Source organism: Pyrgilauda ruficollis, unplaced genomic scaffold (genome assembly GCF_017590135.1).
Source record: "Pyrgilauda ruficollis isolate IOZ18807 unplaced genomic scaffold, ASM1759013v1 scaffold23, whole genome shotgun sequence".
NCBI classification, from domain to species: Eukaryota; Metazoa; Chordata; class Aves; order Passeriformes; family Passeridae; genus Pyrgilauda; species Pyrgilauda ruficollis.
Window position 1 is genome coordinate 16,632,699 of NW_024522539.1, and position 25,781 is coordinate 16,658,479.

General features: G+C 52.8%; 1 protein-coding gene across 4 annotated transcripts in view; it reads right to left on the reverse strand.

Annotated features, from left to right (window-relative positions):
* CPEB1 (cytoplasmic polyadenylation element binding protein 1) overlaps window positions 1-25,781 on the reverse strand; it is a 31,561-nt gene that overhangs the window by 3,151 nt on the left and 2,629 nt on the right. Inside the window, exons 1-8 of one of the 4 annotated variants that reach the window (XM_041469014.1) lie at window positions 21,010-21,023; window positions 19,912-20,100; window positions 5,277-5,491; window positions 3,558-3,807; window positions 3,199-3,312; window positions 2,996-3,085; window positions 2,055-2,191; window positions 860-1,058 (exon numbers count right to left, since the gene is read on the reverse strand). In XM_041469014.1, the coding sequence (XP_041324948.1) occupies window positions 860-1,058; window positions 2,055-2,191; window positions 2,996-3,085; window positions 3,199-3,312; window positions 3,558-3,807; window positions 5,277-5,491; window positions 19,912-20,065 (1,159 nt within the window). In that variant the 5' untranslated portion in view covers window positions 20,066-20,100; window positions 21,010-21,023. Of the gene's footprint in view, window positions 1-859; window positions 1,059-2,054; window positions 2,192-2,995; window positions 3,086-3,198; window positions 3,313-3,557; window positions 3,808-5,276; window positions 5,492-7,000; window positions 7,102-19,911; window positions 20,101-21,009; window positions 21,024-25,781 lie in introns of those variants that run through there. The other 3 variants (XM_041469015.1, XM_041469013.1, XM_041469016.1) reach the window with 3 other exon arrangements.

Sequence of the window (25,781 nt, forward strand, 5' to 3'; positions counted from 1 at the left end):
CCTGGGCTCTGCATGAACCACAGGAGGCTGGGGTCACACACTGGCATCTCACAGGGCCAGCACAGGGAGGTTCTGTGACACCTCATCCACAGTCTCACTGAGAATTTGCCTGAAGTCTCATACTCCCATTGCCACCCTCCTAGAGACTGTCCCCCTAAAGGCACTTCAGGGGCTTTGCAGCACAACATGCATGCCCTAAACCTGAGCCTTGTCCAGAAAAGCCTGACTGCTATCCAAGGGCAGTGACAACTCTGCACTACCAAGCTCTGACATTGTTACTGCCTGGCAACACCAGGAGATCCACAGTATCTCAGAATCTGTGACTCGCTGCAGCCGGAGCCTGGAAAGCTGGTCCTCAGGCACAGGCTGGGGGGTTTTTCCAACAATCAGCCACCTCAGTGCTGTCCCCCGGCCCATGAGGTCTCCAGGGATGTACACACATCATGACACATGTTTCAGCTCTGGTGACAAGAGCCCAAGAGTGGGTTAAGACCCACAACTGTCTCTGACCTGGGAATGGAAAAGCAGCTACAGCAGCATTCACCAACCACTAATAGCATTGAACAAGGACAGAGAAACCTTCAGCAATGCCTACAGGCATATTCTAAACTTCAGGCTTCTCTGGAATGATCCAGGACCTTCCAATTCCCCAGCACATCAGCTCTATCAGCCCTCCCCCAGGTTGGTCTTGCCTCCCCAGGGCCAGGAGATGAGAAGCACAGACTGCGGAAGAGGTTGGACAGCATCTGCTCTCTGAGCCTGGCACCTGGGCAGCCTTCCAACAGGACAAGCCAAGGGCACACTGCAGCCTCAGAGCACGGCAGGGGCAGCCACCAATCCCGGTGGAACCATCACTTACCTATGGGATACTTGTGCTTGTCAGTGTCGATGCCAGCATAGACCACCCCTCCAAACAGGTCGTACATGACGGCTGCCAGGGCCTCTGCGTTGAGCATGCCGTGCAGGGCCCCCACAAACACCGTCTTGCTGGGGTCCAGCCGCTGCGAGGGGCTGCGCACGAAGTTGCTGTCGGCCAGCACCCACGGGATCACCTGCACCTGCAACCAGGAGCACCCCCGAGCTCAGACCTCATCCCCAGCTGCAAATGCCATTTGTTATCTACTGCTGCTCAGGGTCCACATCCACCTAGAGCTCCCAGACACCTCCAGACAACCCACACAGGGACAACACCCACTCTGCTTCCAGCCAAACTGGAACCCAAGCCAGCAGTTCCTTGGGGGTGGCAGCCAATGGACAAGCCACATCCCTCCACCTGCATTTATGGCCCAGTCAGGTACCTCTCAGCACAGGAGCCTGATCTTGGAGGGGACCACTGGAATATCACCCACTGGCAGCTCCATCAGGAGCTCCCATCTGCTCTGCAGCTGATGGAGGGCTCTGGAGAGAAGCTTCTGGCAGAACTATATCACGAAGCAGGGAAGATCTGCCAATTGCCAGACACCACGAGAGCTGTCTAGAGCACAATTAGTTTGTGCCTGTCTAGATTAAGAGCCGCATTTCCATCCTGTAACTCAGGCAGTTGTTCGTGATCTGAGGACACCCCTTCCCATAAGCCCAAATAGAGCCTCTCTGGCAGCTCCAGCAACCTCAAAATTCAGGTCAGCCAGCCAAGGCCATGCTGGGGAGTGGCCTGGGATCCAAAATATCTGCCTGCTGAGGGTGAGTTACTTGTTCTGCAAGCAGAGGAGGCCTGACAAAGCACCTGAGGGGTCCCAGTCTGCTTCTGCAAGCAAAGGTGTGATGGAAGCAGCACAGAGCAGTCAAATCCCTGTTTCCATGCTCTGTAACAGCTAATTGAAACCTGAAGGCAAGGTCTGCCACCAACCCAGGAGCTCCAGGTTGGTTTAACACAAGCTGTTGTGAGGGACACAAAGACTGAGCTGGCACATCCCTATCACAGGCACAGAGCAGTCAAAGCCAGCCAGGAGCCAGCACGCCTTCAGCTGCTGTTCCAGCCCTGCTTTCCTTTCCTCCAAGGATGTCCCTCTGCATGTCCTGCTGCCACATCAGGCTGCTCTCCCAGCTCTGCTCACCTCTTTGCAGCGCATCCTGCGGCTGGACATCTTGAAGTAGTACTCACTGAGCCCGTCGGGGCTCAGCAGGTCCTGGGAGCACGCCTGGAGCAGCGCACGCACCGACTTCTCCGACTCAAACACCAGGTAGACGTAGCCTTTGGAAGGGAAGGGAAAGAAGCAGCTGTTAGAGCTGTGGTGGAGGAGGAACAGATCATCCCAATTTGCAGACATCACTCTTGGGTGCTACCTGAAGTATCTGTGTGGTAGCTCTTGCTGTTCCCAGCAATATTATCCTCTTAATGTATAAGCCAAGCTGGAAGAGCCCAAACCCAAGCACAGCACGAGGGGCAGGATGCCCAGGGCCACATGGGCCACTGTCCATCATCCACAAACACACCTGGACATGCCAGGTGGACACCACCAGCCTGGCCACAACGAGGTCTGCAGAAAAATAGACCCTGCTATGTATTTAGGGTGGCTTGGCTCAAATACAGTCCAGGGTTTTAAAATCCCTTCCATGGATGCCAGTGCTCTACCTCACATTGCTCTGCTGACTGAATGAGGCCATCAGGCACTACAGGGCCTCCAAACCATCCACCTCCTACCCTGTAACTAATTCCTGCTTACACAATATGCCAGCCCAGCTGCACATGCTGGCAGTGGGATCAGCAGCTGTTCCAAAGCCACAGCCCTACATGGGGCTCCAGAAACACCCAGAGAGGGTTCCCCCTAGCCCACAGTTCTGTCCCACACTGCTATGGATGGGTGAGGATGCTGGGTTTGGGGTGGCAGTGCCCTGCAGCCCAGGTGCAGACCCAAGTGAGGGCAGGACATTACCCCAGGTGCTCTGTACCAACCAGTCACCAGCATGCAGCTGTACCATCCCAGCATCCGTGCTGTAACATAGCATGGGAAAAAAGTAACCCTACCGTGTTCGCTATTACCTTTAGGCATATTACCTTTGGGAGGACAGCGTGGGTGTTTGCCATCCTTACCAGGCCACTCCACACTCAGGGAGCCAAAAACACGGAAAGTGTTGATCAGCCCAGCTACAGAGAGAAGGAGAGAGATCAGTGTCTCCCACAAAAAGCTACATCCTGCACCCTCCCAATATCAACACCCAAGGCCTTGGCATGGGGCCTCACTTTCCTGGGCTGCTCACCTTCTGTAATGTCCCATGGGACTCCTCCCAGGAACACTTTGCAGGAGTAGACTGGGTTCTTGTAGTTTCGGGGAGGCAGCTGCCCGCTCCAGGTGCAGGTTGCTTCGTTCACAGCTTGCAGAAAACATCAGTAATACTCAGTACAGGATCATTTCCTTCCCACTCCCCATATTCCCCAACTACAGGCTGAGCAGAGCTGAACAGCCACAGGCAGCTGCCCAGAGCCATCTGTTCTCTCAGCAGATAGAGCCAGAGTCAGGCTTGGGCCTGGAGCAAACTCCATGTTCAGCCAGTGTCTGCACAGAGGCCACCAGCCCCCCCAAGGGTGGGACTGTCCCCTGGACCCCCTCCCAGCTCACCTGCTGCCTGCCGATGAAGCCGGGCTTCTCTCTCAATACTGAAGGGGTCTTCTGGAGAATCCAGAAGATCCCAGGAAGGCCACGCAGATGCTCCAGGCCATCTTTTTGATGCACTGGCCGGGGAGGAAGTTACTGCAGCCAGGGCAGCTTGATCTTGATCCAGCTGGGATCCCACTCCCATCTTCAAGGGGTCTCTTGACACCCCACTGAGAGGCAAGAAGGGCAGAGGAGGGGATATGCGAAGGCTTGACTGCAAGAGAAAGGCCATGTTGAAATCCAGCTCTGTGCACATAAATGCTAGTGGTGAGGCATCACACTGGGGCCCTGCCCTTGCCCACGGCAGGAGAGGGAGCTTTCAGGGATTTCCCGAGATGCTCTGAGGCCTGGCAGAGGCAAGAAAGCAGCAATCCCAACACATCCTGGCACCCTAGGAAAGCCCTGGGCCATTCTCCACTGAACCCATGCCCATGATCAGCAGGAGGGACCATTAAGCAGGAGGCACTTCAGAGACCACCAAGCCAACAGCTACCCTTGGCTGTACAGCCTCAAGAACAGTGTCACCCCTGGGAAGCACCAGCCTCAGCCTCTGTGCTGTGCCCGCAGTGGGCAGGGCTTGTTGGAAGTGCTCAGGGACTCTGCAGGCACCAGCCAGATCTCATCCTCACAGCCCATCTCCGGGGCTGGCTGACCAGTGAGTGAGCACCATGGACCACAGCTCCTCCCAGGGCAGGAGGAAGGAAAGCTCGGATTAATGGAGCAGCAGGGAGGCAAGATGCTGCACAGCTCAGTGCCAGCTGCTCTGCGGATCTGTCCCTGCACTGTCACGGCAGCCGCCCACGCCAGGGCCATGCTCAGAGTCCTGCCCTTCACAAACAAGGCCAGCACAGAGCCCTGCACCACCTGCCACCATCACTGCCTGGGTGCTGCAGTCACTCAGCACATCCTGACTCCCCAGGGTGGATCACAGCAGAACCAAACCCCACATCCAGTCAGGTCTGTCCTTCACACCCACCCCAACACAGGGGTCAAGGCCATGGCAACACCACAGCAGAGCCTGGAGCAGCTCCTGGCTTTACCCTCCCATGCCAAGGCCAGGCCATGCAGCAGCATCCCAGAGCTGGCTGGAGCCAGGCTGCCCTGCTACCACCCAGAGCTGCCACTTGCACCCACCACAGACCCATGAGAGCAGACTGGGGCAGGCAGCCAGACACTCACTTGCTCCCTGCCTTTCAAATTTAGCTGTGCTTTAGGGAATGGGAGCAGGCCAGACCCAGTTTGCTCTAGAAGAAACTGCCCTGAGACAGAGAAGTGCAGTCAAATGGGAAGAGCAATGAAAGGCAAGGACAGTAGCTCCACAGAAGTCCAGGCTGGATCAGCCACCTCCCTGCTGGGATTAGGGCACAGACACCGCCCTGCCACACACCAGCTCAAGCACTCAAGATCCCTCTGGGAGCTACTGTAACCCAGCAGGGCTGCAAGCACAGACCCAAAAGGCCAAAATATTAGCTTAGAAGAAAAAATATGAGGATACTGCTGGCTTGTGGTGAAGGACTGCATGAGCAGCCTTCCTCCCAAACCCTGGGCTGTGCCAGTGTGTGCACAACAGCTCCTCCCAGCATTCCCTCCCATTCCTGAGCAGACAGGGCTCTGGCTGGCAGCTCCACTCAGCTGTTCTGTGCTCCCCAGAAAACACAGCAAGACCCCAGGACCCAAACTTACAATCAAATCTGAGAGGTGGTCAGAACCAGAGCTGAACCCACTGGTGTCCGAGTCCGAGGGGCTGCTGGAGCGGGAGTCCAGGAGGGAGCGGGAGTTCCTCAGCGGCGGTGTGGAAAACTTTTCTGGCAGGTCTGAACCAATGGGGTCTAAAGGCAGAAAACCCAGCGGGGGCTTCCCCAGGACGTTCCCAAGAGGGTTACTCAGCATGCTGAGAACTGCAACAGAGAGTGACACAGTCTGTCAGGGCTGCAGCACAACACTGCTCCTTCCTCCTGGCTCCTGTGGCCCAGGAGGCCACCGGGCTCCTGTCAGCCCATAAATGCCATGTCTGGGTGGTGGCACCTCTGCTGTTTGCCATCAATTGGGCCACGGTGCTGCACAGAACCCACACCCCCCCTGGTGTGGCTGACAAACATGAAGCTGGGTTATGAGACAGATTGGCCAGGAGAATCCACTTCATGTGGGAAAAGTTCAGAGATCCCACATCCCAGATTACAGACCTCAGCTCTGGGACAAGGCCCTCTGCCCAGTCCATGTCATTCCCTTCCACCTGTCCTGGGGCTCAGGAGGGCAGCTCCCCAGGGATGGGGGCACACAGCAGTGGCAGGCACATCTGGCCCACCAGCAGGAATTTTCAGGCTCAGAGGTGGGACACTGCTCCCATCATCCCTGCCAGGAGCTGGCTGTGGGCAGCCAGGAAGGTGCCAGCCTGGGCTGCTGACAGAGAGGCTTCGCTGTCCCTAGTGTGTGTTCACAGCAAGTCTGTCTGGTCAGGCCTCTGTCCCAGAGCCTGCAGACAAGGATGTGTCAGACTGCTTCCCTCACACTGCAGGTTTTCCTCCCACTGAGGAGAATCCAGGAAAATGTCTCCCTGCAAATAGAGCAGCTTCTGAGCAGAGGGCCAGGCCATCCAAAGGTCACAAAGTCACATCCTGGTCAGTGATGTGGGGGCAGCTGCCACCCACAAGGAGAGGGAATGTAGGGCAGGGATCCCACAGGGGCACACCACCAAGCAGTCTATTCAAAAAGAGCAAGTCTCAGCAAGCTGAATGTGTACCAGAACCAAGTGAAAAGAGCAAAGCATTCAGAAATGGTTTTAATTATTCACAGGCTGCAAAACAAGGCAGCTTGCCCTGAAGCTTTCAGGTTTCAGCAAAGCAAATTTGGGATCCACTCGAGATCCTCCAAGCCCCACCTGATCTCAGCAAGCTGAACCATGAGGTTTTAACCTAGATTTTCAGCAGCTCCTATGCAGATGAGGATTAACAATCCAAACCACCAGCCAAACCAGGAGAGTGACAGCTCCAGCACACTGTGGTCAGACAGCAGGACAGCACAGTGTCAGCGCCAGGGAGAGCTGCTGGGATGTACCTATCCCAAGCTGCATTATCCAGAGGCACACCTGCTGTGAAGCTGGCATCTCCAGCTCCACACTTGGGGTTTTCCTCACCACCCCAACAGCACACAGGTACAGGTGGATCCTTTAAGCATCTCCCTCAACTCAAGGCAGAGACCTCAGCAACAGTCACAACATCTTCCCACATTTGCAGAGCCTTATCCCTGCAAGATTCCCCTATTCTGGCTACATCACAGGACTAGGAACTCAACTCTGACCACACTGAGAAAGGGACCTCCTTCCCTTCGCTCTCCTGGACAGGCAGCACCTGTGTTCACACCCAGCCCTGCAGCCACAGGAAAATACCAGTCAGCCCAGCAGTCCTTACCTGGGCAGAGCCCGGGCAGCAGCAGCCTGGGACCGAGGGAATGTGACACAGCTGGGGAGGAGATGCTCCCGCCTAGACACAGCTCCGAGCAGGGCACAGCATCTCCCAGCCCCGGCAAGCCGCACTTGCTGCTCTGCTGACTTCTCTGAAGCCACGTGATGTGTTTAAAAATACAGCCGGCGTATTGTTCTGGGGAGACAGCTGAATCTGTCCGACAGGCTCCAAAATCTGATTAGTCACTAAACAGCACAAGAGGCAAAGCAAAGCAGCTGATCCCACAGCCCAAGCCTTGCTGCCAACAAATGCTCCCGCGCTGACACCCTCCTCCTTCCCCAGCCAGTGAGGGCCGTGGGCTTGGAACGCTGCAGCCCTGTGCTGACCCTAGCTGCACAGCATTCCAGAGACCTGGAGCAGCTAATGCCAAGCAGACTGCTACCAGACAAAGCTACCCTGCCCTGTATCTCCTGGTTAGCAGAGATGTGGAACCAGAACTCTATTTAGGATACAACAGCAAGGGTTTGGGGCTCATCAAGAGCTCCCAGTGGCATTACAGGGTCCAGTTGCTCTGCCCCATTTACGACATCCTCATCTCTGCCACCACACACACATCTCTCCTATAATTTCTCAGCTCTCGCAACAGCTACAAAACCAGTAAGGCTAGCATAAGCACACTGAAGTGGCAGGATTACTGGCCTTTAAAAGGATCTACTGTCTGGGCATTTACCACCACACAAAACCCTGCCAGCTTCAACTGCTCCAATCCTAACCTCATGTCCTGGAAGTGCTGACATCCTGCTGTTAGCACGGATGGATTTCATCCAGTCCAGCAGCTTTGACAGCTCTGCACTGGCAGCACTTGATTACACACTCTGCAGGACAAATTGAGCTCATGGAAGACCCCACATCACCCCAGTGGGCCTGACTCAGCTTCACCTGGTACCCACAGCCACTCACAGGGACATTGGGAGGAAAAGCCATGAGTAAAACTCAGCATTTCCTCTTTTATACTTGCTCAGTGACCAGACTGTGTGCCCAGATGCCAAGCTGTGCAGGTAGCCTAGGAAACACCTGCATGAGGCACCCAGATGATCTTCCTCAGCACTATCCCAAAGGCATCCTGATCTAACTCCCTGCTCCAACCCACCAAACCCCTCCTGAGGAATGGGGCACAAGAGCCCAACACAGGCTGCCCACCTAAAAAAAGCCTGCAAGCATTGAGGCCACACTTCTTCCTGGGGAGTTGGCCTTGTCTTCCCTTCCAAGCAGACAGCTCACGCAAGGGAAAAATCATTCCCAACACACATGCAAGATGCATCAGCAATTCCTGGAGTTAAGAGCATCCCTTAAAGTCCCAAAATGAAAAAGCAAGTATCATGGAACTAACTCAGGGTAAGAACAGAACATGAGTGCAAAGAAGTACTTTTCACACCTAGAGGGGAACCTTTAACTCAGGGGGGTCAACATGACTCCCATTCACCACTCGCGCACCAAAAGCTTCTGGAACTTCTCCTGCCTCTGCTCAATGCAGCGAGGGAGGCACATGGCAGTGCTCCTCTGCAGGGGACAGCAGAAAAGGAGCTTTTAATAGAATCTGGGCACTGACTTCTGACTCGCTGCTGCAGCTCTAACGCCTGACACGGAGGCAGCGCACTGTGCTCCATCTCCGGGCGTGCCAGCCCAGCACTGGCACCTCTGAGCTCTGTGGAACAGCTGTGACACCACATGGCACTGCCAGGTCCTGGCCACACAGGTCACTCCCTGGAGGAGCATTTTTCAAACTCCTCTTCCTTAGCTGAGCCTTCCCTAGTAACTGCTGTTTGGATACACCATTATTCCTGCATCAACCCAGGGCCCCTGAAGAAGCCCAGGGGAGCACACTCAAGACTCTCAGACCCATCATACCTGAGCCAGACACTTGACAGGAACAAGCAGCTACAATGAGCCCACAGTGATGGTTTCAACTCTTGAGGTCATCTCTACCTGGAGACCCCAAATTATCCTTTAAATCCCACTACCAATCACTGAACTACCACACTGAATGTGAGTTTACCTTAACAAGCAGATCACTCCACCAGCACAAGCTGCAATTCAGAGCACACTTTGGTAAAGTGTCCCAACTGCAAGATGTCCAATCCAAGCACTAAGAACAGCTTTTACTATTCCATCCACCAGTTAAGACATGCAATTTAAGCACCTGCCCAGGAATTTGGAGCACACAGCTCTTCTCTGTACACTGTAATTTGCAGACATTTGATATGTAGACCTTTCTAGCAGCTTTGCCCATGCCCATTCTGTAAGACATGAATATAAGATGAGCCCCAAGGATTGCTGGTGGTGGAAGCTCAGGGAAAAAAGGGCTCTGGGAAAATAACCACTATGCTGATGACAAATGACAGTTTATTGCCTTGGATAAAACCTTAAGAGCAACAGGATCATTTAGGTTGGAAAAGACCAATATAGAATTCAACCTTTGATCAATCACTACTTTGCCAGCTAGACCAGAGCACCAAGTGGCACATCCAGACATTTCACATGGAGCATCCACTGAGTTTATGCCTGATGGACAGAGCTGACCAGAACCTCAGCCACCTCCACACCACCTTTTCAACAAAATGCTTCAGCTCAGTTCTGTGGGAGACCACCCAGCCACCAGCATATGAGATCTGTGCTGACACTTTTTACTCCCTGGTGCATCAGTTTAGTCAAATTATCCAGAAACTGAGTCTTGCCCAGAGCAAAAATCTCTCTTACTCAGCAGCTTCCCAAGTCCTTCCACTCAAGTTCTTTGTCCACACTCAGAACACCAGTGGGAGCTCCCCCACAGCTGAGAACAACATTTGCCACACAGCGCTGGAGACACGTGGAGAACGGGCCAAGGAACTCCTGCTGCAGGAGCAGTGTGCCAGGCCCAGTCCTTGAGCTGCCAGCTGTGCCTGGCACCCACAGACGCTGTGCACAGGCAGCTTGAAACCGCACTGGCCGCAGCCCCAGGGCCAGGGGAGCACACACGCTTTTGGAAGTAATGCTCTGGAGATGTGTTCCAGCCTTTAGAAACTCACTGCAGGACTGAAAAAGCCTACTTTGAAGAGTCCAGGACTTGCCAGAGCAGGACCTGAGCTAGGTCACCTCTGCAGCCTGGCACCTCCAGCAAGAGGGACATTGCCATCTCCAGAAGTTTATCTGCTCAGAGATTACTCAGCACAAGAAGGGTGGCAAGGCTGTTAAGACCTCCCACTGCATCCACCAACTACTACTTACTTACAACTACTTAGGAAGTTCACCTTTTTGCCTGGATGTCCCCACAGAACAGGAATGCTCTTTACCAGGAGAAAGAGTCAGGTTTCGGTGACACCTGCCATGCCCAGAGGCTGCAGCACCATGTACACATTTGGGGCAGGGCAGCAGAGGAGAGAAGCAGTGTGATTGAGGCCCTGGAGACTGAATACAGTGCACTTTCTTTTGTCATGCATCAAATAAGCTTGTAAAGTTAAAAAAAAAAAAAAGCTAATGTCCTAAACAATAGCCTGCTGCAATTCCAGAAAAACAGCTCGTCTGCAGTTTTTACCACCCAGCCAAGCTCTGCCCTGGTGGGGTGGGAGCAAGCTGAATGTTTTAGTCAGCCAAAAAGCAGCACCTCCTACAGACACTGAGAAACTCCATGGCAAGAGAAACATTTGCATGTCTGAAAAGCAAATGGGCACCTCAACCACCTCCTACAGCTGTAGTTCAGCAGTGACACAGCCAGACAAGCTGCCAGGGTGAGCAACTTACTCTCCTCACACCACCAGCACCAAACAACTCAAAGCTCATGGCAAGGAAGGGGTGACCAACACTCCAGTCTAAGCCTAAATTTTAGCACTTCTCACCTGCAGCTGTTGGGACCAGGAGCTGCCTGCAAGGAGCATGCACAGAAACATGGACTGAAACGTGGCCAGCAGCAGCTGCAGTGGCAGATGTGGTGCTGGAGCACACAGGACAGGGACAGGCTTTGCTTGGCACAAGGAAGGCAGACACTGGATTCTCCCTGTTTACCAAATTCTCAAAGGGACACAAAAAAGCCAAGCAAAAGCTGCAGCAAGAGCAGTGGCACAAACATTTCTTCCTCTTAAGTGGAGCAGCCATGGGACAAGGCCCAGAGGTGGAGGGAACTGTGCCCTTAGAGCCCTGGAGCTCTCCTGAGCAGCACACTGGATATGTCCAGAGGATCTGCCCCACTCAAATCCTTCCACTTTCATTATATTGCCATTATTCCACTGAAAAAAGTCAGTGCTGTTATTAGAGGAGCCATGCAAAGTCCAAGGCACTGTCCTCTCCAAGCTGTATGACCACAGAAGCCCAAATAATCTTAAGCCAACACCCAGCTCAGGAGAAAAGCAGCTCCCAGAACTGCAGATGTAATCAAACCAGCAGCAACCACCATCTAAGTAGGACCTACAGCACAGCCCTTTTTTTTCCCCTGAACTACAAAAGAGGAACCTCTGCCCTCACAGATTCTTCATTTGGGGCGAAGAAAAACTGAAGATATTCCAGCAGCTATTTCTGGTTTGCTAAGAAGGGGGCAGGGGAATAAAAAAAGGCAGCATGATCCCACAGCTGAACCACAGAATTAAAGTCAGGACACCTGAGGTCTATTCTTGGTTCTGGCACCAACATGGTAAGTCACTTGCCCTGAAAAATGGAAACAGCAGCAAAACTGGGAACAAGTAGAAAATTATTGCATTAACATCTGAGAGCGTTGGTCCTCTGCTGGCACTGAGAGCAGGGCCCAGCTGAAAACAAGGCTCACAGGTTCCTGAGGCAGGGAATTTACTCCTGTGTGTTTCTAGGAAGAGAAAACAGCTGCCCAAGGTAAACATAAAAATCAGAAAAGACAGCTAAAATGCAATTCAGGATTACAAGTGCCCAGGTAATTGCATTCGCTAAGCAGGCTGCCACAACCACAGTTGTCTTTAAAAAGATCAGAACACTGAAATACAGCAGGTTTTAACATGTATCAGTCCCAGAGAGATTTAAAAGCCAACATATTCAGGTCAAATTCTGCACAACAAGCTTCATCTTTGCAAGCCTCAAGAACAAACACTTCTATATTTAAGTACCAAACTGCTCTCAATTATCTGCTGCAACATCTAGGGTGCAAACTGTGCTGTGTGTGTTACCTGACGTGATAACAAGGGTGAGTGACTCATCCTCAGCTGCATCACAGTTTGGGGGTGTCAAGGCCAGGATACACCTTTAGAAGGGAGACTCTCTGGAAGGGGGCAGAGTGTTGGCCAGACCCCAGTGCAGGCTGCAGTGAAGGAAAAACAACTGAAAAAAAGACAGACTTTAGTCCCAAACTCAATTTTCCTTGGGAAATGGCACACAAGCATCACTGAGCCCTTCAGCTGGCATAAAGCCACTGCCAGACTGGCACTCCCAAGCCCCACCAGTGATTGCAGGTTCCCAGTTACCTTCCAGAGGTCTGCACCCCTTAGCATCACAGCTTGGGAGTTTGCCTCATCTTCCCCTCCACACTTGGGGAAAAAACCAGGCAGAGGGGCAAGGAGAGACGCCCCCATGGCCACTTCAAATGTGTGGCACCAGCTGCTGTGCCCGAGAGCAGCCTCTGCGCTGGCAGCAGCACAGACAGCACCTGTGATTCAGCTGTTTTGCCATCACCTAAGGGACCAGGCACAGGGGGAGTGAGCCTGCAGATGTGGATGGAGGTGCAACCCTGGCTGGAGATACCTTGCCCAGTGCCCCAGCCCTACAGCAGCACCACTCAGCCTCTGTGCAGTGACAGCTCAAGGACAGCAGCATCCTCTGGAAGGGAATCATCTCTGAGCCAGCTCAGAGGAGGCACCCACTTAAAAGGTTGTTTTTGTGGGAACAAGAGGCAGAAATAGTTTTTGGAACCCCTTTGGGCTACATTATTTCTGCCACCCTCCAGCAGTTTTCCTATCCTGCTCCGAGCAAGAGCTGGACTGGATAACCTCAACCTTCCAACTGGAGATGCTGCCCCAAAAACCCCAGCATGCCAAGAGCATTGCAGAGGGCCACAAGCCTCTGCTACAGGCACACCGGGAGAGCAGGTCCAAAAGCTGTTCCCTAGCCAGCTCCATGTGGAAGCACTCATGTCAGCATGTGCTGTGGAGTTTGCAGTAAAGGCACTGAGTCAAAAACACATTCAAGACCTCTTCTAGAAAGCTCCCATGCTCCTGATGAAGCTGCAGCACAGCATTTTGAGTCAGTTTTGCCCAGCAAGGAACCCTCACATCCACTGCCTAGACATGTAGCAGTGCAAGGGCTGGAGGAAAACCTCATCTCTCATTTGACTGATGTAATTCTGGGGATGAATCCTACTCCAGGCCAGGGCTTGCACACACTAAACCACTCTCCCTGCTGCTACCTCTGTATCAATCACAGGAAAGACTAAGCCAGGAATTGCCTGGGGCAGCTCAGACCCACCAAACAGCAGCTCCAATGCTCTCCCTGGAAGGGAACATGCCTTTTAAGGCTCAATTCCAGCGTGAGCCAAGAGAAATGTTCTCCAAATCACCACTGAACAGTGCCACAGGGCTGCTCCAGAGGCCACAATCAAACACCCCTCCTGACAGAAGCCAAGGGGAGGGTTTTGGGTGGTACATGCCTGCTCCCACAAGCTGCCTCCAGCATAGGACTGGAGCTGCCCTGACCCACTTCAGGTCTGGCTGGATACAAGCAGAGATGCTGGTTGGGTTCCTGTTCCAGTTACTCCTCTATTTGCATCTTCTGTTTTACAGCATCAGTGCAGATAAAAATAAATTTGTTTTATGAGAAGCTGCCCAAATGGAAGCTTTAAGAGTTGGACTGAGAGCAACTTCCTTTAGAAACCAATTGCAAGCTCAGGTTTGATACTTCTTTTACTTATTTGATACATATTTTGTTCTGTTAAGGATCAAATACTGCTGCCACATGAGCAATGTACAGCTTTTAAGCATTTCCTACTCCCCAGCACTTGTGGCTGGAGCCAAGCACTGAGGAATCAGACCACTGAGCATGAGCAGCTCTTATGGAAACACAGTCAAGGAACAAGTGCCCATGAAGTACCCACATCGAGTAAGTCCTTAGAAGAGTGCTACAAGCACTGGGATGGCATGGGACAAGCTCTTAGTAAGGCTGTCTCAGGTACTCCTGGAATACCAGCACCAAGCAGGACACCTAGAGAGTCAAACCAGCTCCCAGCTTTGTGTCCTTACACTGTTATCATCCACAACCTTCACACAGAAAGCAACACCACCACCACTGCTTCCATTACTACACTCTGAACATCAGTAAGTTGCTCCCAAAGAACCAGGCTGCTGCGAAAGTCTGTCCTCCTTTCAAGGGAGGAAAGCATATCAAGAATATGTAATTCAGGACCACAACCAAAACTCTGGATACCTATTATCCTGAGCCAGGCACAGATCCAGGGTCAGCAGGAGTTGCCCTTCCCTCCTCATCCCAGCAGTGACACCACCAGCAGCACAAAGGAACATTTCACTGAGTTTCCTAGGCATGCTTGGGCTTAGATGGAAGTAAGCATCACTCAGGTGAAGTGCTCTCCCCCCTCACCTCAAGTACTCCTCTTTCATTACAGAGCAGGGAAAATCATCCTTGAATATTCTGATGTCAACCTAGTGTTGTCCAGACACTGAGCTCTCCATCAGGATCTACCTCTGAAATCTTCCTCTAGCATAAGGAGAAGCATTTACACACAGCCAAGCCAGAATACGCAGGAGCTGATGAGGACACACCTAGGTCAGCTGAAGCCACTTGCCCAAAAGACAGCAGGAAAAACAGCAGGGAGAGACCTAGACATGCACAAAGGAGAGCTCTATGGAGCTTGGCATGAGTTAGCCAAGCAGCAAATTAAACAGATGGAGAAATGGGGACCCAAAATCCTCTGTCCCAAGCTCTGCATCCAACCACTCAAACCAGCAGCTTGAGGAAAGCCAGTGACTGCCATGCTGTACTTATAAACAGCCACCCCAGGCTGAGCAGCAACTCTCCCCTGGGGGGCTCAGCTGCCCTCCACCACACACAGCATTTGAGGACACCCTGAAAACAGCCTGACCTCAGGGAGCAGCTTCTGAATCCCTCCTGCTGTTATCAAGAAGAAAGGCAAAGAGTCCATGACAACAACCGTTCTTCCTGTGCAACAGGTCTTTTCTTTCATCTTTCAGATGGGGTTTTGCCTTGAAGACTTCAGAGAGATTCGTGCTCTGAGGCCTCACTATCTGCCAGGCAACACACAACAGACGGCCCGCAGCTCCAGCCTGGCAGATTTTAAGCAACTACAGATAAGCAAGCTTATTGCAAAAATGAGTTGCTGTGCTCTGGGAAGCAGAAGAGCCAAGGGCTGGAAAATTTCAGCAGCATTTTCCTACCATGGGCCATTTCCCCAGAACCAGAGCGACAGGAGCTGCAACCTTGCAGGCTGGAGAATGAGACAGCAGCAGCCACCCCGCAGAGGGCACAGATGAGGCTAGAGCTGCAGTCTCAAGAGCAAATCCAAGGAAAAGCTCAAATCTGTTGCTGCACCAGCAGCTTTAGGGTCACACAACAAGCAGAGAAGCAGCTGCAGCAAGGTGCTCGATCAGATGCCAGCAGGAAGACCTCACTTCAAGAGCCCAGCATCTTCTCCAGAGGACCTGATCCTGCTAAAAACATTCCCAGGTTAGCACTGCAGACTTAGTGTTAACAGACTGGTTTTAGGATGATTTCCCTGTGGGCAAGTCTGCTGTCCCACATAGGGACAGCTCCCAATGTAGGGCAGGACAGACCGGCCAGACCAAGCAGCTGGCACGCAGGCTGAAAGCCAGGCAGGGAGACCCAAAATCTGCACACGGATCTGCTGTGCACTGCTGCTCTCCGGGCAAAAACTGGATCGAGACCCCATTTGCTTGCACCCCTTGAGAAACAGGGTAGTGAAGGTAAAGGATATCATCAAGGGCAGTCCCACCTCGCTGCCTCTTAACTCCTCCTTGCTTCTGAACTCAGATCTCAGCACACCTGCCCACCTACTGGGAGGCTAAAGACAGAGAAACATAGCCTCAAGAAATACAGAATGGCAGGACTGCAAGCGTTAAAGGCCAGTTTCCTGCACAAGTCCCTCCCCAGGTCACAGAGCAGGTTGCTGGGACTTGCTGAAGTATTTCCAGCCTGACAGATCTAGTGGCAGCAGAGGGTATGAGACACTTTGCCGGCTGTGAGACAGCAGTTCAATCCTACAGCCAGGAAGTGCCAGCAGCTCCAGCCTGCAGCAGCCACTGCCTCCAGAGAGCCTCTCCAGGCACCAGCAGTGCCTCTGGCATGCTCCCCAGAGCTCAGCACACATCCTCTGTGCATTACAGGCCTGGTGCAGAAAGAAAAACTCCTCACAAATAACCCTGTCTGGGTGCAAGGGGCTCAGCGGCCCTTTGGGAACAGGGGATGCATGCAGGACTGAGGCACACAAACCAGCCCCACTGTTCTCCAGCCTCCAATCAGCTGGCATGTGCTCCTACTGCACCAAGCTGTGTGGTGACAACGCCCTGGGAGCACAAGGTGACACCAGAAGGCTTTGCAGCCAAAGGCCCTTCCCAAGCTGAGGAAGCTCCGTGCTGGCAGGGACTAGGCAGAGAAGAGGTCCCAGCTCATCAGTACTCAAGCACAGCACTGCAGGGGACCACATCAGCAATATTTTTAGCCTGATTGTTAGCTATTTTGTTGCATTTCCACCCTTCCAGCCACCTCTCCGTGGGTCCGCACAGCTGAGTCACTGCTGGAACCTTCCAAACGCTTGGGTGCCAGCGGCACAACAGTTTGCTTGGCAGTGCCAGCCCTCCCCCATGCCCAGCACTGCCGCAGCCTCCCCTGCCTGCAGGACACCCCGAGGGAGACCCCGGCCCTAGAGGCTGGGCCAGCTGAGCCTCCCAGGCCTCAGCAGCACTCAGACACAGCAACAGCCTCTCCACATCCTCCCTCTTGCCATCACAGCGCGGACAGGCCACCCGGACACACCAGCAGCTGCCAGCTCCTTAGACCCACACAGCTTTCAGACACGGGACACTTTTCTGCCACCCAGAGCGTTCCACAACCTTTTAGAAAACACTTCTGAACTACAAGGCCTCTGCTCCCAAGGAGCTCCACTGCCACTCCTCCAGAGCCCTGAGGAAGGGCTAAGGCCCCACAGGGATGGGAGGTGTGGGTGGCTGAAGCAATACAGAGCTGTGCACAGGACCAGCCTTTCACCTCCCCAGCCCACACCATCACTTTCAGCCTCCCCAGCACATACCATCCCCACAGCTCTCAAGCTGGAGAGTAACAGCAGCCCAGACCATGAAGCACTCCTGGCCCAGCTGCTGCTCGCAAAGGGAGTGTGGGAGTGAGAAGGAGAACACTGTCTCAGGATCACAACACCGCCAGCCACAGGGCACTGGACCCTCTGCACAGCCACTGAAGGCCAGAGGCTGCTCTGTACAAGTAGTACAGCTGCACTTGGGCAGGTCTTACACCTCAACAACCCCCTCTTTGTGTACTAATGGGAATACCAGAGTCAGAAGTGAAGAAACAGGCCTCTTCAGACAGCACTGAGTGCCATCTTCCACCAGCTGTTACCACACTTGTCACAACCACCCAGTGGGCACAGATCACCAGAGCCCAGGGCTGTGCTTGAGGCCAGATCCTTTCCACAGCTCTGTCCAGGCCTCTGCAGCAGGCAGGAGCTCCAGCACAAAGCACTGCAGTCAGTGGGGGCACCTGACACCAGATACACCCTCTGTGAGCAGAGAGGTCACCAGAAGAGCACCTTCAAATCCTCTCCAACTCAATCTCTCTCCTGAAACCAGCAGCCCTTCCACCCCCTTAACAGTAAATTCCCACCACCAGTATGGCCATGCCAGCCCCACCACGCAACCTCTGAGGCGCAGAGCCCGCCCCGGGCTCATGCCAGCACTGCTCGCCTGCCTGCCGGAGCACTGCGGAGACATCCACGCCTCTGCCAAGGCAGGCTGGCAGGAAACTGGCCAAGAGAGCTCTGGAGATGGCTACAGAGGAGCAGGTGGAGCTGGGACATCCGCACCGAGTGGCTGCCTCCGTGTGTGTGACAGCCTCGCTCCGCAGCGCGCTGTGTGCCCAGCCCAGCGCCAGGGCTGCGAGCAGCAGGGTTACTCCAGGGGATGTCACCCGCTCCAAGTGCGCTCTTCATCCATTAAAGACCCTGTGACACAGGGAACAGCAGGGCTCCAGTCTGCCAACAGCCAGAAGGGGCTCAGAGCAGAGCTCTGAGGCACCTGGCTGGCCCACTGCACACTAACAACTTGTTTCTCCTTCCTCCTTCGAGGTCTCAGCTGGCAATGAAAGTACAGGCAGGAGTGTGTGGTATTCCCTGGTTCATTAGGGGAAGCCCACAGGACCATGTGGAGGTTTGCTCACTGGAGCAGAGCAAAGCTTAATAAAGCTACCGCAGCTGGGCTGCAGGCAGACCTCAAGTGCCCATGCCAGGCCCCACATGCCAAGTCTTGTGGAAATTAAATGCAGAAACTCAAATGAGCTATGCAGATCGAGCTGTTCAAACTCTGCTAACCCACTAGTACTTTTTTTTGCTGTTTTACAACTCATGCAGCAACTCAGGGCTGTGTTCCAGAAGCTCTTCCTATGCTTAGGACAGCACCCCCCTGCCCCTCCAGACATCTACACAGGCAAGCCCCACTGCCCAGCTCCCCCACCCAAGGACCTATCTATACTCCTGTCAGCACCAACTCAGTGCCTGGGCCCTCCGTGTCACCCAAGTCTGTGCAGCGATGCACTCCCCTTCCAACAAAGCAGCAGCATGCTGCTATAAAGGGATGAGTTTCTGTAGCAACCAGGCTGTACTTGTACAAACTCTGCCAAAGCACTAGATCTTTCCACAGACTGATACTTAAATGAACACACAGTTTGTGAAACTGGTTTTTACATGCCTCAAAGGCTAGCAAGTGAACTCTTCCCTGTTTTACCCCTCTACTCCAACACCAGGCTGAGAGATGCATTAAGTTTGTGCATGCAGCACTCCTTCCTCCTGGGATTTTACAGGGAAGGCCCATGTCGCAAACAGTTAACTAGACCCCACATCACTCCAGGGGGGGCACCCAGCATGCCTGGAATCCCCCAGCCGATCCCAGCTGCAAAAGCAGACTGGAGAGGATCAAGGGGGAAGGGCACACCAACCAGCAGCGCGTGGCTGCAAGCCCACACCCTGCCCATCACGTAGGTTTGCGCCGGACCAGAAGAGTTAAAAGAAGAAGCCATTCCACTGCATCTCCTGCAGCCCACTGCACAGCCCGCTATTTCTAGCTGAGTGTGGGAGTGGAGAAGGATCCCTCCAAGTCTCCCACCCAGCCCCAACCTGGCTGAAGTTGTTGGGTGCTGGCTGTACCACACCCCACAGCAGAGTTGGGCAAGTGAGGCTGCGGGGACTTCAGCAATCTGGCACAGGGGGGACTCTCTGCAAGCACACCCCTCCCCACCTGCATTGCTCCCTGCCACCAGGGATTTCCTCAGGCTGCTGGAGCGAAGTTCAGCCTCACTCCTACCCAGCGTGTTCAGCCTCCTGACACCACACCCCCCACCCACTCCCTCCAAACACAGCAAGAGAATCTCTCCTCTCCTGGTGAGGTTATTCCTCCAGCAGCATTACAGCTCTGAGCAAAACAACCCCGGGCACTTCTCATCTGCAGTGAGCTGACAGCAGAGCAGAGGGGGCTGTGGCACAGGCAGCCACAGCCTCCCCAACTCAGCTGTCACATTACACAAGCACCACGGCTCGAGAAGCCCCCATCAGCCGCCGCCAGCGCCCTGTTACACAAGCACATCGCTCCACGTTAGCTTGAAACCAGCCAAAAACACACACGGAATCCAACAACTGTTGCTGCATGTGTCAGCAGACTCACCGGACTGTGTGCTGGTTTGTGCTGCAGTGTCAGAGTCCTGGGTGCTCCAGGGTCTGTCCCACCCTGTCAGGTTGAGAGACTGCAGGCCAAGGCACAGATCGTTGGTGTCTGGGAGGCCACGGGAAGACTCTTGCGTGGACGTAGGGAAGAGCATCCTGCTTGCCACTGCTTCTTCAGAGTCCTGGATGTCTGCTCGGATGGAGAACAAACAGAAGCTTGAGAGTTCAGGGCTGCTTTTTTCTTTTTAAAGCAGGAGTTTTCCAAAGCATTAAGCCCCAAGCCAGGTCTCGTGTCGCTCTGAAGCCACAGCTCCTGCAACCAGCAGTTGCACCCCAAAAGGGAGGGCTACCATATGTCCAGAATCCAGCCCCCCACCCCCCTCGGCCCCTCCACCTTCCTATCCCGTCTGCATTACTGACTGGGTCAGCATGTGACCAGGCTGCTGATGCTTACTGTGCTGACAGTGACGTCACTCTGCCATGCAAGAGAACTGCATCAGCTCTTACAAAATAAAGGTAAGAAGAAAGGAGAAGATTTCCCCTGACAGACAAGACGGTAGCAGGAGGAAAGAGGAGCAGTTCCAGTAAATCAGGGGAGGCAGGCAGCACAAAGCAGGGCTCGTCGGCACAGCAGACACCAGGCTGGAGGCAGCAATCCCCCCAGCAACGACGAGAGCAGCAGCGACAGAGCACAGTTAGTTTTAGTGCTACCCAGCTCTCCTGTCCCCGCCTCCCTCCACCCACAAAACCCAAAAACACTTTAGTCCTGGCCAGCTTCCAGCTGCTGGCTCCGATTCAGAGCCGATGCAAAGCTTCGCAATTCTGCTGGCATAATCTGTTTGGTTGAGCCTGGCCACTGTGCCTCACTGACTCGGCATTGTTTACCCCTGAGTAACAAGGATAACCTTCAACCCCCACCACCGGGAGAGCAGCCCATCATCCCAGGTCCAGCCCAAGCGGGCACATCCCACTGGTACAGGAGGAAGAGGACCAAGCAGACCCATTTCACATCAGGAATTTTTCATGGCCTGTTTACCTTTTGCCCGCCTGGTTCCCCCTTGCCCAGCCCTCCCCTTCCTTGCAGGGTTCATAAGCCTACAGTACTGGAGATGCGGATTCTCGCCTTGGTTTAAGCCCGTGCCAACAGCCTAAGGAAACGCAGCAGGTTCATAGTCTGAGAATTCCAGTTTAACGCAGGGATCTGGGGGCTGGTGAAACCACAAGATGCTCAGCTGTGCTACCCGAAATCTGAGTCAGAGGGCATTTATAAGCCAACTCCCAAGCAGCAGCAGCTGTCTCCTCCTCCTCCCCCTGCCCCCACAGCCTCCCACTGTGCCATCAGATGTACACCTCGCTCCACACACCGCTCCCGGCTCTTCCGCAGGCGCTGCAGTCGCTCCAGTCTGTCACATTATCCCTCACGTGCAGTCCCAGCCATCCCAGACAGCCCAACAGCGTTCCTGGCCTCCTTTTCCACATCCCATGCCACCTGGAAGCCCATGAGCAAAGCCCAGACAAAGGCTGGTGGCAGCTGGGTAGCCTACCTGTGACACAGGCCACTGCTGCCAGAGGCAGGACCCTTGCCTTCACCCCATGGCACTTGGGGAGCACCAGCATTCCCAGACCCCAGTGAGGGGACTGAGGCACCACAGGCAGGATCAGAGCATTTAAAACCATAACCTGCTAGCAACATGTCACCTTCCCCCCCTCCCAGCTCCAGCCTCCTCCACAGCACTCCACCAGGGTGTTTCCTACTCCTAGTAGTACTAGTACAAGCTGTAGTGCCAATTCAGTCACATTACCACCAAGCACCTGTAACAGCATCTATTCCTCTGACAGCATCACACTGCATCTTCCAGCATGGTATTTCACTACATCAATTCTTCCCAAATAGTTTTTTGATGGCTTGTTTTGGACCTCTCTAACATAGGGAGGAGAGGATCAAGACACAGTGCTCAGCCAACTCAGTTCCCACAGCAACCATAACTTGTCCATATGAATATGTAACATTCCTGCCTTTATGAAAAAGCACAAGTGCTGTGCACAGATCCCTGGCAGCAGGAGACTCCCTTCCCTTTGGGGACCAGGGATCTTACTAGGTCTGAAAAGAATAATTCCCACCAAGCTTTATCTTCTGGAAAGCAAGGACACAGTACTGACACACAGCAAAACCTGAATCCCAACAGCTTGGATGAAACCCACAACTGAAGAAATAAGGAAAATAGGGAACAAATTTATCTGTGACAGGAAGCACTCACTCCGCAGTATCCAGCCAAGCTTTCCCTAACTATCCACATTTTTCAGGAAATAAACTGTTTCATTTAATCAAACCAAATCAGATTCAAGTAAAAGATCCATAATTCCCTCTGACGACTTCAACTCACATTAAAAACAAACTCCCTGCAATCCAGTTACAGCTCTAACCATGGAAGCACAGAGCAGAATCCACTCAGATAACCAGCAGTTTTTAATTAGACCTTTTCCCATTGGAAGCCAACAACCAGCCCAAGCTGCTTCCCCTTTAATACTCCCAGCCAGGCTGAAAGACAGATACAGGTCATCCAGGCAAAACATCAACTACAAAAAACAAAGAACTTACACAGATTTCTGGACTAGTTATTTTTAAAAGTCAAGAGTCTGGAGATTTGTTAAAAGCAATCAATTGTTGCAGGCAGAAAAAACTAATCAGCTACTAAAGCAGGAAGAATTAAATTTCAGACAAAAATTCAGTTTTAAGAGCCATAACCTCAAGTTATGAATAACTAAATAGCTACCAAACACAATAACTTCACTTTGCAACCTGACAGCCCAATCCAAATGCTTTACTGCAGATTTTTCCAAGCACCAACCACCAGCACAAGCCCTTCCAACCTGGATTTTTCCCTGGAGTTGCCACTGGAAGCCAACCATCCTGGCAGAGGGAGCGGCGCTGCGCTGGGCTCGTGCCCGAGCGTCTGGGAGAGACTGAGCTCCTGCCTCCCAAGCCTGTTGGGTTTGATTTCGACAGCATTATGAGAACAAAGTCCTTAACAAAACACTCCCTCACTGGCCTTGGAGCAAGTCTCTCTCCTGGGTGACTCCCTCCTGGCCTGCCCAGGAGATCCCTGCAGCCAGGCCACACCGCAGCACAGGCCAGACAGCTTTCCACACCACTGCCCACAAGGAAAGCTGCATTTTCCAGACTTTAACTGAGAGCCCTGGATTTAAGACATTCCAAAGGCTCTTGAAGGTGAAGATCTCCAAAGCTCAGCTCTCACCTGCAGGCAGGGACAGCTCCCAAAGGCCCAGCCCCTGTCCCCACCTCATCCCACCCCCTCCACTCACACCACTTTAGGCAGGTGAGTTTCCACACAGGAAGCTGGGCTGGGGAGCTCATCTGGTTAAAACCAAGCCACAGGGAGTTAGTTTTAAGCCTGGTTCTCTCCCCTGATCTGGTATGCAGCATGGCTGCACCAACCAGGCACTTCAAACAAGAAAATATTTAGGAAATTACAGCCTAAGCCTGCGTGGGAAGGATCCACAGGGCCTGGCAGCAGAAGCTGTGATCCACAGGCAGGTTGTGGGTTAAGGGAGCAGGAGGAACAGGGAGCATGATTCAGTTCCCAGCCCATAGCAGCAGCATTTGTGCCATCAGTCTGGAAAGGTGGTGCTTCAACCTAGAATAAAGGTGTTCAGATATTTGAACCTTCCAGATCTGGGAAGGCCAGCTAACAATCCAGCAAACAGGGTTTTTCCTCCTTCAGAATGGTTAAGCAAACATGAACCAAGTCAGATCCCATTCCTACCACCTCCACAGCCAGCACAGCTCTCCTTTTGCTCCCACATGCTTGTTTCCACCAGAGCCTGAATACAAATGAAACCCCCCCTTGAATGGGCCCCAAGTGTTGAGGGCAGCAGAATGATGAGCCCAGCTCAGCTGTAAGCTCTGTTCTCTGACAAAACCAGATTCACCCCATGGACTAGAGCTCTGACCAAGGCTGAACTTCCAAACCAAATCTGGAGAAGCCTTCAGAAGACAAACAAGAAGGCAGCAGTTAGCAGCAGCATTGCTTTGGCTTTCACACTTCTCTGCACCTCCAACTGTAAAGGCTGGGAATTGCATCCCAGAAAATTAAGCCTCTCAAGTGCCTTCTGCACACGAGACAAATATCCAAGTGAAAGCTGTCAGATGAGTCAATTGTATTCCCGAAGTGCAGTGGAGATCATCAGGGACTTAGAAAAACACTTGCTCACCATAAACCTACTAGTTACAAGAGGTTTTTCTGAAACACAACTAAGCATCTCCCCTATAATCTGAAAAGGTCCTGAAGTGGAGACACTTGCTGCTATGTGACCTGTTTCACAGCCAGATGAAGGAGTCTGCCTTATTCCATAACCACAAACACTTGAGCAGCTGGCAAACAGCTACTTCAGAAACCAAGGAAGAGACACTGCAACAGTCTTGCTGCTCTGCCTCCCCCTTCCAAGAGTAACAGAGACTGTCACAGAATTACAGCACCAAAAACCTAACAGAGCTCAGAACAAATCATATAACTGCTGGATCTTCAGGAACACCACCAGTCTGTGACCACGGCCGAATACAACACCTCTAGGCCAAGTCCCTGCTCTGCAGAACACTGACCTGCTTCTATCTGCCTATCTGATACAAAACCCAATTACTAGAGGCACTTTGCAGTAGAAAGAAGCATCATGATTGCATAGGCAAAAAAATCTGGCAACGTGACACTTCAAATCCAAAGGCCAACAAGACCAAGGGAGCTAAGTGTGCTCTTTTTCTGGGGTATAGGTGTGGAATCTCCCTGTTCTGGATGTATACATGGCATCCAGCATTTCTTTGGGGCAGGCAGAATGGTTCTGCCAGCTTCAGGTGAGCTCCTGCTCAGAGTCTCACTCTCTCTCAGTACCTCCAGGTAAGCAGAGCTGCCTTTTGGGTCCCTGCATCCTAGAGCACTTTATTCCCTCATTCAAGACCATGTATATCAGGTCAGCTGCATCCAGCCTGTCCGGAATGTTTCCTTGGGGCTGCAGAGGAAGAACAGAGGAATTTACATTACAGTATCAGAGACACTTTTTGGACGGCTAAACAAGTGATAGGTCATTAATTGACTGCAGTTAAGAGCAAACAGGAAGACGATTTAGTCATCAGCTAGTCTGGGTTTGCATTTGTCCTTCAGTTTTCCTTAAATAAAGCAGCCACAGAGTCATTAAAGCCTGATGGGCCACAACTAACAGCCTTTAAACACTGAACTTGGCACCTGAAGCCTCTCCTATGCGAAGGAAGTCATTTAAGCATCTCCCATTTCTTCACACAATAGGCTGTCAAGTTAGAGCAAAATAATGGCTGCTTTGTTGCTGTTAAATGAGCAGAGCTTAATGAATGAGAGATCAATGTTGCTGGGACATTTGGGGTACCTACAGGTCTTCAAAGTTCCTTTTAAACAAAGCGCTGCCTTCAGCTGAAACCAGCAACAGGTATACAAAAGCTACCGTGGGAGCATTATTCCCAGCTCTACTAAAACTGGAAGTTGTGCCTACAGTTTCAAAAGCAGGTGTATGTAGCAGCACCTTCCACCCAGAAAGGCTCAGCTTTAAAGCCTCGAAAGCAAACCAGCAGCCAGTTAAGAAACTGGCCTTGGCCAAGTTCTTATTCAGAGAGGTGATAAACATATGCAACAGCTTTAAAATCACATTCCTTGTGCAGCAGCTGCTCAAGGACAGGCAGCTGCTCCAGCAGCACCGTCAGGAGATGCTGATTCCTGCCTCTGTCAAGGCCACACTGCCTCTCCCATCTCCAGCACCACACAAAAAGCCCTAGAGGGTAACGCCTGCACTGAGGAGGTTCCGCCTTTCTCCAGAGAGGACTGAGGCAGC